Below are 17,866 nucleotides of genomic sequence, written 5' to 3'. Positions count from 1 at the left end.
TGTATTTATGTATGATGATCAGCTAGCTACATTAAATATACTGTAGTGTACAGGATAAGGAATAGCATTTTTTTATTTTTAATGTTTATTTCCAGTACTCATATTTTTCATAACTGTAGGCTACTCATATAAAATAATACCTATAATAATAATACATAATAAAATATAAAAAATATATAAATATATATATATATATATATATATATATATATATATATAATAAATATATAAAAAATAATACATATAAAATAATATATTCAATATTCCAATAAAACGTTTAGTTTTTGAAAACAAATGATTTTCAAGCCCCAAAATCCATTGAGGAATTGCCGACTTGTTTGATCAAGAGATTCAATTGATTGATTATAAAGTTCAATTGCGCCGTAAATATAGAGAGTTTGATCTTCATCAAGTGCAATATTTCACAAAATGTTTGGAGACAAAAGTCGCGTTGACAATACATACATAGAAATGATACTCAATCATTCGTAAACTGTACAGGGGAAATACTTTCACCATTGAAACTATCAATTTGCCCCCATGCAAAGCCTATGGTAGTAATTGGAATACAGTGTACGTACCTTAATACAGTATCTTTTCCTGCTCAAATGTCAATTGGAAAATTTTCTCATTTTCAATTGATATCTTCTCATTTACATTTGATGATTTCTCAAATACAATTCACTATTCTCAATTACATCTGATGACTTCCCAAATGCAATTGACTATTCTCATCTACATCTGACATTCTCTCAATTACAAGTGACTACTCTCAATTACAATAACTTTCTCAAATTAACTTGATACTTTCTCAAATAAAATTGGAAAAGGTGTAGAGGTAATCAGCTGCTTACGTTTGAAATAATTCAGTCAAATATCTCGTAAATGTCCAGCTTTTAGCATACAATTTGGTACACAATGCATACCATGCAGCCGCTCTCCGAACTTTAAAATTCCTTAGAGACCAAAATACGATCGTCCGACTACTTTTGACAATTGAAAAAATAATTTTAATCATTTCTGAGAAACTTTCTCGCTTTCACCACCCACTTATCTTTTGAAACAAGAAAGTCTCCAGCATGTCGAAAATTTCATGTTTTCTGCTTGAAATGTCTCAACATTGACGAACATAATCATTAATTAAAAAATAACTATAGGTCGTATAAAAATTATCCAGACACCAATAGAAAGAAGACATTCTCCCCGTTAATTTGATATAAAATTATTACGCATTACGACGCCCCATGATTATGAGAGAAGTGATATTCAAAAGAAAAACAAATTTTCGCGATGTTTCCAATTTTATCATAAAAGTTAAATTTTCTTTTAATCCGTCAAACCTGGATCTTTTCTAGCACTACTAAGATATCGGGGATGATATTCTACATCCAATTCTGACGTTGAATTGGAAATTTGAGAAAGTTGGAATTTTACACGAATTGGTAACCATGTAATTGTTTGGATGGAGGGCCAAGTCTCAACTCATTTTACACAAACTATAATTAATTGATTGCAGATGATGGGCAGATTCTTTAGTGGGTTGGCGCAGTCGGGTGCCTGGTGCTGTTTCGACGAATTCAACAGAATCGACATCGAAGTGTTGTCAGTCATCGCTCAACAGCTCATCACTATTAGAAACGCCAAAGTAGCCAAAGCATCAAGGTAATTCAACGCTATCATAATTATCACTATTCCATTGTTGACAACTCAAAAATTGACCCTCGTAACACTTGAATGGGAAATGGGGTGGATGATGAAACATGTATTTGTCTTGCTCATTTTAATATTATGGTTCATTTTTATTATTATGGTCTCTCGATGAACAAACCTTTTTAAAAATTATTTGAATTCAGTATTAAACATTCAAAATGTTGATCACTGAACACTGAAGCATTATAGACTTGAATAAATCATATGTTGGGCTAAATCTTATATCTTATTGTACTTACCTTTTACCTATAATTTTTCTTCGATATTTCAATGTTATTGGACCATTTCAGGAGAAATTATGAATTTATGTATTTTTTGTTTGTTTTTGATGACCTAATATCAACTTTCTGATTATTCTTTTGTTCTTATCTTCTAAGATCATCCTTGCATCTCTTGATTTTTAGACTCCCACCCAGAAAGACCTAGCCAGTGATTTTTATTCAAATGAGTGTCTGTGTTTTGTCTTTTAATTTGCATTGTTGAGTAAAATTGCTTTGATGATTCCTGCTGATTATATTTTGTGACTTTTTGACTTTGTATGTCCTGTTTGTATTTAACTCTGCCAAACATGTAAAACTTTAAATACAATATCTAAATTCTATATAGGCTATATATTAATGACATAATGGTGACATATATATAATGACATATATATTAATGACAAGGCTATATATGCTGATGGCACGACAATCTTGGTTAAAGGTAACAATAATCTGGAAGTCATGGAGAAAGCTAAGATTGCTGTACAACAGATCAACAGGTGGTTCAAAGATAATTCATTAAAGTTGAATAATATGAGTAAAACGAATGTTGTGAAGTTTTCTGCAAGAGGGAATGATAATGATCCACTGGTAATGGGATGGGACTATCCTGCTTCTGAAAAAACAAAATTTTTAGGGGTGGAACTGCAGGGGAACTTGAAGTGGGATAGCCACGTGGAAAAGCTCCAAAAAAGACTGTATCATGCTCTCTTCGCTCTGAGAACTGTAAAGGCAAATTCAAATATTACGACAGCTCTAAGGGTCTATCATGGATATCTCCTATCATTGATTAGATTTAGTATTCTATTTTGGGGATCAGGAAGGAACTATTTGAACACATGCTTCAAAATGCAGAAAAAAGCACTTGGGGTTCTTGAGGGAGTGAGTCCTTCTTCTTCCTGTAAACCTATACTCAGGAGACTCCAGCTTCTTTCTGTTCCAGCTATCTATTTCTTGGAAGTGGTTTCTTTTGTGTTCAAAAATTCAGAAATTTTCAATGTTGACCGAATTAATCAGAACTCGAGGTAGAAATGCATGTTTGTTCCAGCTCCCAATTCATAGACTCTCTCTGCTTGAAAAAGGGCCGTATTACTCAGGATTAAAGTTTTATAATTCTATTCCAGAGGATATTAGGTTGTGTGGTGGTTATAAAGTGTTTTTATCTAAGATAACCAGGACATTGGTAGAGGCATGTCCCTATACAATAGAGGAGTGCTGCAACGCATTCTCAGGATTCCGATCCTGAACTTGACATGTTGCATGCCACTTGAGCCTTGCTCAAAAATGTGTGGCTTTACGCAACTAAATTGTAATAAAATAAATAAATGATTTTTTCTTAGCATGATTGTAAATATGCCGTCTCAAGAATCTTGAAATTGGATTAAACTTAATTTAATTTCAATTCATTGAGCATTTATTTATTTATTCTTTTTTCACAATGAAGCACAGATTGAGAGAGAAAAACTAAGAAACCTTGTACTATTTCTCTCCCAAATTTAGGTAACATTAAAAGTCCAAATGAGTTTATGTCTTCTAGATTTCTACAAAATTTTCAGTCCAAAAATATTTATACAAACCATTCTTTTGAATTTAGATGTTCCAAATACCAAAATAATAATAATTTATAACACTCAGTTATTTTTAAAATAGAGAATATTCACTTATTAGAGAAATTTTTAAACACAAAACAAACTTACTCCAAAAACAAGATAGTGTTATGAAAATCCATTAATTACAAATTTCCTGTTGTATTTAAATTTTAGATTCATGTTTGAAGGTCGAGAAATCAAATTAGTGATGACTTGCGCGGCTTTCATCACGATGAACCCAGGATATGCTGGACGAACAGAACTGCCCGACAATCTCAAGTCATTATTCCGTCCTATGGCCATGATGGTGCCTGATTACGGTAATTCTCATAAAAAAACATTATAATTATTATTATTATTATTATTATTATTATTATTATTTATTATTATTATTATTCATGCTTTTGCGGATTATACAAATAAGAGGGGCATTTACATGCAACCTTCAATTCTTCTCTATTATTCAGATTGTTCTCATCAGCCTACATTTTAACTACCAGGTACATTGCAGTGTTTGACGTACTATACGTGCCGTATCTAGAAGAACTGATTTTTGCATTTTTTCTACTAGATTGTCTGAAACGTCAATCATTTTGCAGCATTCCACTGTTGTTTTTGGTATCAGCCAACCCACAGTTATAATAATTGGCAATATTTTTACCTTGTGCAAGCCATACATATCTTTGAGTTCGAATGCGAGCTCCTGATATTTCCTAAGTTTCTCTCCACGATTTTTTTTGAGCTGGTTCTCATCAGCTGGCACCGCAACATCAATTATGATAGCCTCCTTTCTCAACATGTCCATCAAGAGGATATCAGGCTTTTATTATTATTCTGCTGGTATGCTTCTTCACAACCAGATGGTTGGTCTTTAGAGTGCTTACGGATCCAAGTCAAGTAAGCGCACTTTACTATTGAGTTTGTTGACTGATGAATATAGTTCGTATTATACATTTAACAATAACATACCTACAGTTGTAATTTGTTGACTATTGACAATATTAATGTATTATTATTATTATATTATTATTATTATTATTATTCTGCTGGTATGCTTCTTCACAACCAGATGGATGGTCATTAGAGTGTTTACGGACTCAAGTCAAGTAAGCGCACTTTACTATTGAGTTTGTTGACTGATGAATATATTTCGTATTATACATGTAACAATAACATACAGTTGTAATTTGTTGACTATCGACAATATTAATGTATTATTGAAGTTCATATCATATTATACAAGTATTAGTCGCAGTTGTTTGTCCCACTATTTTTCACTTTGTTGGTATGATGGTGTTGTGTAATAGTCATTAGTTTTCCTCACTGTTGTTTTCCGTGATGTTCAGGACCCTTCTTGTTATTGAACAGGTGTCCAAAACGACTGATTTCTGTAGTTGAGTGTACAGGTCGGGTGAAAGATTCAGTTACTCTATGGATTTGTGAAGTGATTTTGGAACTACGGCTGTTGATGATATTACAATGGGAACTATGTAGACTCGCTCCTGATGCCACATCTGCTTTATTTCGTCACAAAGAAGTTGATATTTTGCTATTTTCTCGGTTGTTTTCTTTTGAATGTTGCCGGTGTTGGGAATTGTGACATCAAATAGGTAGGTGTGTTTCATTTCTTTGTCTATTACTGTGATGTCTGGTCTATTGTGTGGGACAGTTCTATCGGTGATTATATCTCTGTTCCAGTAGATTTTGACTTCACTGTTCTCAAGGACATTGCTCGGCTGGTATTTGTAGTAGGGGGTATGATTGTTGACCAGTTTGTACTTCAGTGCCAGCTCCTGATGTAGTATTTTACACACGTTGTCATGTCTCCTTGTGTAATCAGTTGGCGCTAGTACTGAACATCCACTAGTAATATGTTCTATTGTTTCTGTTGTTCTACTGCAGAGTCTGCATGTGTCGGTCTGAGTTGTTGGGTCCTTCAAAAAATATATTTTTGTAATTCCTAGTGTTGAATATCTGGTCCTGTATAGCTGTCATGAATCCTTCTGTCTCAATGAAGATGTTACCTTTCGTGAGCCAGGTGTTTGATGATGCTTTTTGGTCGATGTGGGGCTGCAATATGTGATTGATGTGCTTACCATGTAGGGTTTTCTGTTTCCAACTAGTTTTCTTTTTCTCTATTGTATTGTTGTTGATTTGCGGTTGTAAATCTGGATTGTTCAATTTCAGTGGGGTGCCGGATGTTGGTAGGTAAGTTATTGCTGAATGGAAGGGTATTGATTGTGCTTTGGCATAGAAGTATTTTCGGAGGCTATCGATTTGTTCATTACACATATTCTTTATATCTATAACTCCTCTTCCTCCTTCGCTTCTAGGGAGTGTGAACCTTTCTGTGGCCGAATGAGTTGGTGAGCACAAGATTTGTTGAAACTCGTTCTAGTTAGAGTGTTGAGGGCTTCTAGATCTGTCTCAGTCCAGTCTATTATTCCAAAAGAGTATGTTAGTGTAGAGATGGCTTAGGTGTTTACTGTTTTGACCTTATTTCTTGCTGATAGATGCGTGTTAAGAATAGTTTTTAGGCGTATATCTGCCCTTCAGATTCAATTTAATTTCGGTTTGTGTTTTGCCTATTCCTTGGTAATTGTAAGTGTCCCCTTCGGCAATATCTTCAATTTTCTCATTGCTGATTGTTGTGTAGGGTAGCTCCGTGACCTGTCTTCCTTTTCTGATGCTGTTAATTTGCATTTCTCTAATCCAAACTGCATACATATGTCACGGTTGAAGTTTTTTGTAGTTTTAAGGAGGTAATCTAGTTGCTGTCTGTAGGGTTTGCAAAGAGTTTGAGGTCGTCGACATAGAAGAGGTGGGAAAGGGTGTAAGTATTTTGCTGGTTTCCTTCCAATTTGTAGCCATATTTCGTTTTGTTTAGCATATTGGAGAGAGGGTTTAGGGCTAAACAGAACCATAGGAGGCTTAGTGAATCTCCTTGGATGATTCCTCGTGTTATTCTGATTGGTTTCGTTTTATTTTTATTCATGCTAAGTGTTGTCGTCCATTTTGTCATTACAGTTTTTAGAAACTATAACTTGTGGGTTCACACGGTACATCTGCAGTACATGTAGCAACCAGGAGTGCGGGACGCTGTCATAAGCTTTTTTATAATCCATGTAGTCATAATGATAAGTTCCTGTGTTTTCTTTTAACATTTGAGGTGATTTCTGCATCAATTATTAACTGTTCCTTACATCCTTTCGAGTTACTACTGCATCCTTATTATTATTATTATTATTATTTTTTTTAAATAATAATTTTTAATTTATTATTATTATTATTAAATTCTTTCTTTTTTTATATATTTTTTCTTGTGTATGTTTTTTTGTGATAAGCAACAACTGCAATCCCATTGTTTTATTATTTTATTGCTACATATTGCTACACAATACAATTAAATGAATTATTATCAATTAATTTTTTTTCTACTCAAGATTGACAACTATTTTTCTTTTGATATGATATGATTTGAATTGAAAATTATTTATTTTGGGATCACTGATTGATTATATCAATGTACTATTTCTATGGTTTTTTTAATATAATGTAAAACTTGACTCCTCCAGTCAAACCTTCTTTAGAAGGTTTTGGAGAATTTATATTTCGTCTGGTTTATAATATTTGTAATTTTCCACTGAAAGGGAATCTTCTTATCTTTTGTCATTCTTGCTTTTTTTATTATTCTTCATTTGTTTTGTTTGTAAGATTTCTTTTTAAAAGTGTATTTTTCATTTTTGTTTGTTATATTTTCTATAATAAACTCCCTTCTTCTGGGGGTACCAGGACGAAGGAAAAAGGAAAGGAAGGAATTATTATTATTATTATTATTATTATTATTATTATTATTGAACGAAAATCAAATCCAAATTAGTGCTATTTGAAGACATCTGCATATAAAATATTGCCAATAGAGAGAATATAGTTAGAGGAAATTTGATGAACACTACTACTAAGAAATGAAGTTTTGAATCGTGATCTAAAAGGTGATTACATAATTTGGTTAGTTTTTAATAATATTCTTCAAGTTGGATGAAAACAGATTTAACATATTCCTATGCTATTGTAATAGTTTTTCATATTCCAGTCCTAATATCAAAGAAAATATATAATTTCTTCTCATTTTCTTCTTCTGTTTGATATTCAGTCTTCCTACACTATTTTTCAACTCATTTTTCTCCTCTTCTCAGGGAGAATTATCAATCAGTATGCAAAATGAAGTCATAGTTATAATGAGATGAATTTGAATCGCTCTTACATTACCGGTATCTAACTCTCAAGAATTAATCAGAGCAGAAATTTATTGGCAGTGATGAATTGTACTGTTCATTGCACTTCTATAATTGAACACTTACAAATAGTGTTTATATTCTAAATACGTTTTCTAGGATTAATTGCGGAAGTGATACTGTACTCTGAAGGATTCGAATCATCTAAGGCTTTATCGAAGAAGATGGTCAATATGTATAAACTATGCAGTGAACAACTTTCACAGCAGGATCATTATGATTTCGGAATGAGGTGAGCTAAACCACAAATTCGATAACATTTTTTGGCGTTTTCTTTGAACTGTGCTAACGATATTCATAGTCGTGTACCGAAGTTTTTAATGGTTGATGAAAAGTTAGTTAGAATTGTGAAAAGTTAGTTAGACTTGGAACTTATAGGAATTTTGGAAGTAGCACTTTCAAACAATCTTTCTTCTCTTCCAGGGCACTTAAAAGTGTATTAGTGATGGCTGGTTCTCTGAAAAGAGAAAATCCGGATATCAGTGAAGATTTAGTGCTAATTAGAGCACTCAGAGACAGTAATCTGCCAAAATTCTTGAGCGATGATGCCATACTATTCCACGTATGTGAATCAATATTGTTCATATTTTCCCATAAACCTTTCTGTAAGACTATAATTGATTTGAAATGTTTTGTGTTCGATTAAAGTTGTTAGATATCCATACTCAATAAAACGACGTTAAATTGTTGCAAACAATTATTGTTGCTAAACTAGTTTCCCTTGTTACTCCACAGTTTACTAATCATTAATAATGGTAAACACCATTTCTAGAATTTACTAGGGTTCACTTCTTCTTTTTGTTCTTTCTCCTATCGAAGGTTGGAAATCATCACAGCGATTTTCACTTCACTAATTGCAGCCCCGAAAAGTTCTCCCGAGTTGCAGCCATACCAATCTCTCAAATTACATAGCCAGGACACACTTCTACGTCCTTACACTTCTTTTTCCCCTGATCTTTCTCTGCATGGTAAGCCGCAACAGTACATTTTCCTCACCCTTCATTACATGTCCTAAATATTCTAATTCCCTTCTTTTTATTGTTGAGATGACTTCACATTCTTGTTGTTCAGATGACTTCAGTCCATGTTATCCCTCAAATCCTCCTGTAACACTTCATTACAAACGCCACGATGCTTTTGAGGTTTGACTTTTCACAGTACATGCTTCCATGTCATAGAGTAACGTGGAGAATACTTACTAGAGATACGGGGAGAGGGTTCATTTGAGGTTAATAATGGTGAAACAACTGAAACTATTTTACGGTTTTTTTAAATAAATAATTGCATGGTAGTGAATGCAAGTGTTTTTTATTCACTATAAATTTGTACTTATGTGTTTGAGTAGTTTAATGGATTTTTATGTGTATACTTATTATTAGAAGGTGATATTTATTTGAATATTCATACTGAAAACTTGACTATTATTACAACCACTTGTTTGTTGAAACACTTCTTCAAATTACGTAAGTAGCTTTGGCAATTTATAGCTGTTTCTTCACGTCGTTCTAAACGGAATATTCATCTTTCATCTGTTGGTCAATTTTATAATACATTCGTTTTTATTTTGAAGGGAATCATGAACGATCTCTTCCCAGGTTCTGTTCTTCCGGAACAGGACTATGGCGCTCTGCTTGAAGCAATTGAAGAAGTGCTAGTGAACAACTCTCTACAGCCTGAAGCCTGTTCCACTGCAAAGGCCATTCAGCTGTATGAGACTATGATTGTTAGACATGGTGTGATGACTGTTGGTCCTACGGGAGGTGGCAAGACAACTGTACTCAATGTACGTTCACACTAATTTTATAATCTATCTCAAATAATATTGATAGTACAATGTGAAATGATTGTTAGACATGATGTAATAACTTGGTCCTACGGGAGTTGGCAAGACAACTGTACCCAATGTACGTTCCCAATAATTATAATCTATCTTAAACATATTGATAATACAATGTAAATTAGTTCTTGAAATGAAGGAGCATATTATGAAATGAGATTAGAAAAAACCACGTTCTCTTATTGAATATTACTTGAAATATTTCATATGACAACTTGCATTCGTATTGCTATCTCAATATATAATTTTAAGAAGTGCTAATTTTTTTATTTATTCTATTTGATGTGAATTGTTTCTAGGCAATTCAATTATTGTATTTTTCACCTCCATTGAATGTATTAATACTCTTCACAAAAGTGTATTCTTTGTTACTTCATTTTTATTGTAGGCCTATACGATTGCAGTCAGGGAAATTTAATTCTCCAATTTTTGGGTAGTGAGCATGACAACTGGACTTATATAAGTTTTAGCAGACTATTAAGTCTATTAAGTTACTCCTAATTGCTTATCAGTCAGTAACGAAGTTGCTTTTTTACAAGACCTTCTGCTTAATATTTTTTGTTTCAAGCAATTATTCTTATCAAGCGATAAGTGACTCTTCCACAATGTTCTAACTTTAACTTAGTTTATTTTTACTTTCCTTGCTCTATTACCATAGGTAAGGAAAGTATTGCTTTCCGAAAAAAATTAATGTACCCCAATTTCCAAATTTCTTTACGTTTCAAGGTCCCCTGAGTCCAAAAAAGTGGTTTTTGGGTATTGGTCTGTATGTGTGTGTGTGTGTGTGTGTGTGTGTGTGTGTGTGTGTGTGTGTGTGTGTGTTTGAGTGTATGTGCGTCTGTGTACACGATATCTCATCTCCCAATTAACGGAATGACTAGAAATTTGGAACTTAAGGTCCTTAGACTATAAGGATCCGACACGAACAATTTCGATCAAATGCAATACAAGATGGCGGCTAAAATGGCAAAAATGTTGTCAAAAACAGGGATTCGATTTTTTTGAGATTTTCTCGAAAATGGCTCCAACGATTTTGATCAAATTTATACCTAATATAGTCATTGATAAGCTCCATCAACTGCCACAAGTCCCATATCTGTAAAAATTTCAGGAGCTCCACCCCATCTATGCAAAGTTCGATTTTAGATTCCCAATTATCAGGCTTCAGATACAATTTAAACAAAAAAAATCAAGTGGAAAAGATTGAGCATGAAAATCTCTACAATTAATGTTCAGTAAAATTTTCACCTAAAATTGAAAATAAGCTCGGAATTCGAGAAAATGTGATTATTCTATTGCAAACTGTTGGCAACTGTTGATTCTATTAAATCATTCACTATGAAGAGATAGCAGACCTCGTGTGTCTCCAGCGTTATTGTCCCGTCACCAGCTGGCTCAGATCTTGGAAAAGTAGACTTGAGATGCGCGTGAACACTAGCGTCAGGGTATCAATTTTCATAACGGTAAGGAAAGTTGTGTGAGTGCACCACAGCAGATTTTTTAAAAAGAAGTAAGTCAATTTCATATTTAAATACAAATAATCCACAAACATCTTTCAATTTCAGCTTGGTTCTCCAGTGTCTACGTTTAGCGTTGTACGTAATGGTATTTCCAGTGCGCATTCTCACCCATTGTGGAATCGGCCGATTTTGCTTCAATTTCATGGCAAGCTTCTGCTTTATTTTAAATGTCGTCTTATGCGCCGACATTATGCAGCTCCGCAAGCACAGCTACAGAATGAAACGAAATGAAGGATAGTTGCCGGAAGGAGGATCGAGGAATGTGTTGAATTCTTTAGAATGTGTTGAAATTTATGTTCATGAATGTGTTGAATTCTGGTTTATGAATATAAATTTGTTCTGTAACGTATGTATAGAAGTAGTATTTTTTGTTAATTTACACTTGAATTAGAAAATTTGTGGAAATTCTGTACAACATACTTGAAATTAATATTGTGAATTCCTCAAATCGTTTCTGAAATTAACAAGATTTTCCCATTTTCGATGCATAAAAGTGGGCCTATTTAAGATCCTGCAAATATATGTTTTCCTTAAAAACGTTATTTCAATAATTAATTACTATTTTTTAGGCTTTGAAATGGGCTCTGACAAGACTACATGAGAAAGGAGTTGAAGGACCCTATTACCGGCCAGTCAATACTTATACGATGAATCCGAAAGCTGTTACTATGGGAGAGCTTTATGGTGAAGTCAATCCTCTGACATTGGAATGGAAAGACGGCTTACTGGGCATTTTTGTTAGACTCTCTGTTCAGGTACATTGAACATCGATAATTTCAATCAGTCTTCACACTCTTTCAATTAATGTTAAATGATTTGTGGTTCAAATTAATAAATTATTAAACTAATTTATGATTTGAGAGTGGTTGAAGAGATTTAAAAGTTAATTAGAAAAGTTTTCAAAATTTGTTGTCTGTTTAATAATTTTTTATTCGTAGTGCGATGAAGAAATTCATCAATGGGTGATATGTGACGGACCAGTTGATGCTGTTTGGATAGAGAATATGAACACAGTTCTGGATGATAACAAAATGTTATGCTTGGCCAATTCCGAAAGAATAAAGCTGACTCCGTGGGTGAGTACGGTTTCTAGAATTGCGATTCTTGAGGTGAAATTTATTCTCAAGAACAATCTTTCTCAATACGATTACTAACGCTCCAACTATCTGTATCGTAACAAATGATTCTTTATCAAGAATAAGCATTAGACATTTTCCAAATAATGCTCAATGTTGAATAAGGCAAGATTTAATGCAATTCTCACAGATTGCCTTTATAACTTTGTCACATTTATTAACTTTTGTAGTATTCAATTGATTATTTTCATCAGCGATATTCATGTAGATTTGAACTTTTTGTCAGGTCCACATGCTATTCGAAGTGCAGGATCTTGCACAAGCATCCCCAGCCACAGTGAGCAGATGTGGCATGGTTTACATAGACCCCTGTGAGTTGAGGTGGATGCCCTATGTCAAGACCTGGCTTAAGTTGTTGACAAACACTTTTCCCATGATCGGTGAATTCAATCATTACATCGTTGGTTTGTTTGAAGCGTATGTCGATGATGCCTTAACTTTTGTGAACAAGTCATGTCAGTATGCTATTCATCAGGTATGCTTTTGCTCAAATACTTTCCACTTCCACAACGAATTCGTTCATCCCATATTATATTAGTTTAATTCTTTATTAAATTATAGCTAATGTGAACATTCTCGGCTTACCAACATCACTGAATCGATGTAGTAGGAACGCATAATCTTAAAACGTCTGACAAGTAATTGAACAATGAGTATTCATGTGTAATTGGGTGAATATGAATTTTCCTATCGTATTTCTCAATGATAAGATAGTATTCTCCATTCTGGTACACCGTACTAGTACACTCAATGAAGATTTGTTTCTTATAAATAAGAGATGGCAGGCAGTATCACAATGAATGAATTGAAACAACACAAATGAAAGAGCTCAGATAGTCGTGATTAATAATATTATTGTAGCCTATTGTGCAATGATTTCAAAATATAGAAGCATTTGATTTGATTTATTATCTGACGTAATATATGCTTATATCCATCACATATCTAAAGGCTCACTTATAAAATTGTTATATCACTGACCCCTCACTCACTCACTCATTTCTGCAAAACTACTACTGCATGGATTGCAATAATTCTTGTAAAGATAACGAATCATTATCTCTTTAAGAAATCTTAAATCCGAAAAATCCATAATTTTCTTGTATATTTACAGAATTTTATAAAATCTTAGCATGAAATATTATACTTGCTGCTGTTAAATTAGAAATGCAATGTCTCCGACATTTTAAGTTTGACATTCTATGATTAATAAGTTACATATTTTTGCTTATTTTGGATGTTTATATCTCCGAGAGACTATGTAATCTTTCAATATGTAAAATTGATGGTGTATTATTAAAACTGAATTATGATGTGATTTGTTTATAAACTTGAAATTGTGGCGGGATTTATATTTCAGGTTGACATCAGTAAAATAACAATGATCTGCAGTATGATGCAAAGCCTAGTGACGGAGCCAGGTGTATGGGACAAGTCGCTGGACAAGAGCCGACTCAAAACAATCATCGTGCAAATATTTCTCTTCTCTTTTATCTGGTCAATTGGCGGCAATCTTCTCGACGACTCTCAACAGAAGTTCGATGAATACGCTTCCTCTCAATTTGAGGACAACTCCGATTTAAAGTTTAGTAGATTTTTTGTAACTTTGTTCCATTTTTCAGTGATTATTCATTCTTATAACAATGCACAAATCATGAAAAACAGGCTCAGTTCCAACTAAAACTGTAAAGTTACTCTCTCGTATTATTATAAAATTATAGTGTAAATAAGGACTGGTTTTTGTATTGAATCATTGATGGAAAATAAAGTATATACTTTGAAATGTGAGTATGTAAAAATGTATAAGCATTACTGAACTTATCCTTATACGTTATCGAAGCTTAATCAATTTTTTATTTCAATTCCAGATGTGCCTGTTATTCAAATATTCACTTCTCCTTTTATATTTCCAATTAAAAAGTTTTAAATGATATATTATTGAAAAATAGTATTCGAAACACATTTTACCGATAATTTAAATTTCTATTTTCAGTTTACCGCCTGGTGGAGGCTATTGGCAGCTTTATTTCAATACAAAGAGTCGCTCTCTAGAACCATGGGTTAGAATAGTGGCGCCTTTCGTCTACAACTCAGAAACTCCCTTCTTCGAAATGCTTGTGCCTACTGTTGATACAGTCTGCTACGGCTTTATAATGGAGAAATTACTTTCCGTCGATCACCCCGTCCTTTATACTGGATACACAGGTAGATTCGTTGTAGAAAATAATTTACAAACAGTTCATTTGTCAACTAAACTAAATAATGAAGAGATAACAGTGTTAACATTGATTTTCAGTTCATTATTATTCATCATATTGGCACTGAAACTTGAATTTTTAAAATTTTGAATTCACTTAATAAGTATTAATACTAAAAACTGCAGTGTAAGAAATAGTACTTCATGCAGTTCTACAAACTAATCAAAAATAGAAACAACAAACAAAAATGTAATCAAAAATAGAAACGCATGATTCGTTGAAGTAGACCTATGTAAGATAAATGAATATTAATATTAATTCCTCCATTTCTATTTTAAATTGTGAATCTAATATCGCTTTATTTTTCTATCCATAGTTTAAAAGGATTGAATCAGCTTTTTTAAGATGTATTCGTAACCAAAGTTTCCGAAATAATACAGGTGTCGGAAAATCCGTAATCGCCAAAGCAGTGCTGAACAGAATGTTCGATAGTGGAAAATGGGTTACGGCAGCGTTGAATTTCTCTGCCCAAACCAGCTCTCTGAGAACGCAGGAAATGCTTGAGAACAAACTTGAAAGGAAGAAACGAACACTGCTCGGAGCACCTGTTGGCAAAAAGGTGGCCATTTTTGTGGATGATGTCAACATGCCCAAGCTAGAAACGTACGGTGCTCAAGCTCCCATTGAACTCTTACGGTTTGTTAATCACTAACTTATGCTTTGTTCTCTTTATATATCCTATATATTTTAATAGCGAAAATTTCTTAAAGAAAATACACGTATTAAAGAAATAATTTTTGTGGATCAGTTTAATTTTGATTGAAGCTGATTTAATTTCAACTCATTTCGGTAAAAAACAGCAGATTGAATGTTCTGGAATCCCTCTATCTATAAGCTATTTGAGTTCGGTAATGATTTATCTAATAAATAAATATTCTCTCATATAACACTATATTAATGGATTGTATTACCGGTAACACTTTTGGGTGACATAAATGTTCAATAAAAGAATAATTTAATTAGGTAGTGTAAACCTTTCAATTATTTTCATTTAATGTATAAAATGAATGAAATTTAATAATAACATTTAGAAAACACTTTCTTTGTAACTAGACATGTTTGTCCCTGACTATAACTTTCTTGAAATACATTATACTGAAGAAGGAGTCTCAAGAAACCAGACTGACCCAGGCGCTTTGATATTGAAGCTGCACTCTTTTAATGATCCGTTGTCTGGTTAATTTGCAGTAGCTGAGTCGTAATTTATAAATGTATCATTGTGTGTATTATATTCTGAGTCGTAATTGTTGGTGAGAAATGGCATAAGTTGCATACTTTGTTTGGTTTGGCTTTGGCAGGCAATTGCTGGACTTGAAAGGCCTGTACGACAGAGAGAAGCTGTTCTGGAAGGACATTGAGGAGGTGGTGATTTGTGCAGCGTGTGCTCCGCCCGGCGGAGGTCGCAATCCACTAACTCCTCGCTTCGTCAGACATTTTGCCATGCTGCTCGTTCGCTCGCCAGATGAGAATAATCTGAAAGTCATATTCCGGGTGAGTAGAATTCTCTTTAATAGCCTCAATAAAAATGAATTTAGAATAATATCATAGAGAAAAGATAATCCTAGTACAATAAGATATCCTATTATATAGTTTATGTTCCAATTTTCATTGTTAACTCAAGTCGATAGTCCTAGTTTTTTTTTTTTTTTTTTTTTTTTTTTGGTGAAGCTATGTAATGCTGGTAGTCTCTCATACTGTGCCGTTCTCATACTCTCACCCGACCATATCAGTAATAATAGATAGTAATCGGCTTCAGTTAACAAAAATCGGCTTGAAACATAAACGACATGGGATATCTTCTTATGCTATTTTTTCTCCATGATAATATATGTAGCTGGTGACTCTATTATATGCATGGACATTGATTAATCAACCTCATTTGTATTATAAATTGGTTATTGTATTATTCATTTTCAATCGGTTTATTTGTTGATATTCTTGTTGTAGGCTATAACATTTACCCACTATTTAAGTCATGGTGTAGTTTCTACTTTTTCATGACAATAATTTATGACAATGATCATGAAACACATTGAAAAATTGCATGAATTTTCTGTGTGAGTAACCAAAGATTAATGACATTCTATTATTTTTTCAAAATTATAAATTGAACATTAATTATTGGGAATGGGAAATTATATGACAGATAGAACTCTGTTAATATTGTCAGATGTTATATTGTATTTCTTCTAAAATAAATGAATTCGTGGATTTCTATGGAGCCGATTCTCTTTGTAAATATTTTTAATGACTGCATATATGACCAATTTTTGATATACCTAATATAGTGCGATTATGTTTCAACCATAATAATACCTCAAAATACATGTAGTAGTACATATAATACTATTATTTGACATCGATTTTATAATCGATTGACATAGTTGTTTTTCCTCTAAAATCACTGTATTCCATGTTTTCAGTTCTTCATTTATATTATCTCTTTTCATGTAACTGACCAGTGACCATTCTATCAGAAAATTGCAATGAGAATTACGTTACTCTTCATATTTCAATAATGTTTTATTATTAAATTACAGAAAATCAATTATTATTATTTTCTTGAGAATGACTGGTCCAAGTGAATGAAAACCAGTGAAGATAGGGGTCTTTCGAGGCTTTACTTGCTTTGCAGTTAATAAAAATGTCGTAATTTCACACATTGTATGTACTGAGGTTGTTGCATTTGTGTACGGTTGCAGTCTATACTGAGGGGCTTCTTTGAAGATTTCTCTCGGCCAATAACCGAATCAGCCGACAGCATTGTGAATGCCGCCATTGAGATCTACCGCAGAATAGCCGAGGATCTGCTTCCAACTCCAGCCAAGTCGCATTACATTTTCAATTTGCGTGACCTTTCAAAATGCATTCAAGGAGTCCTCCAAGCTGATTCTGGAATTATAAGGGAGGTGGCTGAAATTCAAAGGTGAGCCTATCTCTTTCTGTATTTTTTCATCCAGTTTTATTAGGCTATTCAATTTCTTTAAGTGTATATTGATTGTCAAGACAATTTGTCTTTAAGGACTAGAAATTGAATTACTTTTCTGTTATTAAATAGAACGACTAGCAGTCAAATTTCTTCAATAAATGAATTCATTCACTCACTTTAACAACGAAATCTTTCGGCAAATCCGCCATCTTCATGATTGTCCTCATAGACAAGTAGAGGGTTTTTTGTCTATGAGTACAACCATGAAGGTGGTGGACCTGCCGAAAGATCTCTTTGTCACAGTAATGAATAAACTGATTTTTTGAAGAAAG

At 33.2% G+C, this 17,866-nt stretch overlaps 2 protein-coding genes across 2 annotated transcripts in view; one reads left to right on the top strand and one right to left on the bottom strand.

Annotated features, from left to right (window-relative positions):
• The window catches only part of LOC111061278 (dynein heavy chain 6, axonemal-like), a 182,765-nt gene that overhangs the window by 36,461 nt on the left and 128,438 nt on the right, over positions 1-17,866 (top strand). Inside the window, exons 28-40 of the mRNA XM_039430794.1 lie at positions 1,517-1,662; positions 3,734-3,879; positions 7,954-8,086; positions 8,278-8,416; positions 9,425-9,637; positions 11,781-11,966; positions 12,150-12,287; positions 12,574-12,822; positions 13,708-13,931; positions 14,341-14,552; positions 14,986-15,241; positions 15,904-16,096; positions 17,308-17,531. Coding sequence (XP_039286728.1) covers positions 1,517-1,662; positions 3,734-3,879; positions 7,954-8,086; positions 8,278-8,416; positions 9,425-9,637; positions 11,781-11,966; positions 12,150-12,287; positions 12,574-12,822; positions 13,708-13,931; positions 14,341-14,552; positions 14,986-15,241; positions 15,904-16,096; positions 17,308-17,531 — 2,459 coding nt within the window. The remainder of the gene's footprint in view (positions 1-1,516; positions 1,663-3,733; positions 3,880-7,953; positions 8,087-8,277; positions 8,417-9,424; positions 9,638-11,780; positions 11,967-12,149; positions 12,288-12,573; positions 12,823-13,707; positions 13,932-14,340; positions 14,553-14,985; positions 15,242-15,903; positions 16,097-17,307; positions 17,532-17,866) is intronic.
• On the bottom strand, positions 9,813-11,415 carry LOC111055336 (60S ribosomal protein L39-like). The gene is made up of 2 exons (XM_039429861.1): positions 11,242-11,415; positions 9,813-9,818 (listed from the first exon to the last, which is right to left on the bottom strand). Exons 1-2 carry the CDS (start codon positions 11,398-11,400, stop codon positions 9,813-9,815), a joined length of 165 nt encoding a protein of 54 aa, XP_039285795.1. The 5' UTR covers positions 11,401-11,415.

This window comes from Nilaparvata lugens, chromosome 6 (genome assembly GCF_014356525.2).
Source record: "Nilaparvata lugens isolate BPH chromosome 6, ASM1435652v1, whole genome shotgun sequence".
Taxonomy (NCBI): Eukaryota; Metazoa; Arthropoda; class Insecta; order Hemiptera; family Delphacidae; genus Nilaparvata; species Nilaparvata lugens.
Note: the sequence above shows the minus strand (reverse complement) of the source record. Positions and strands in the feature narration are given on the sequence as shown.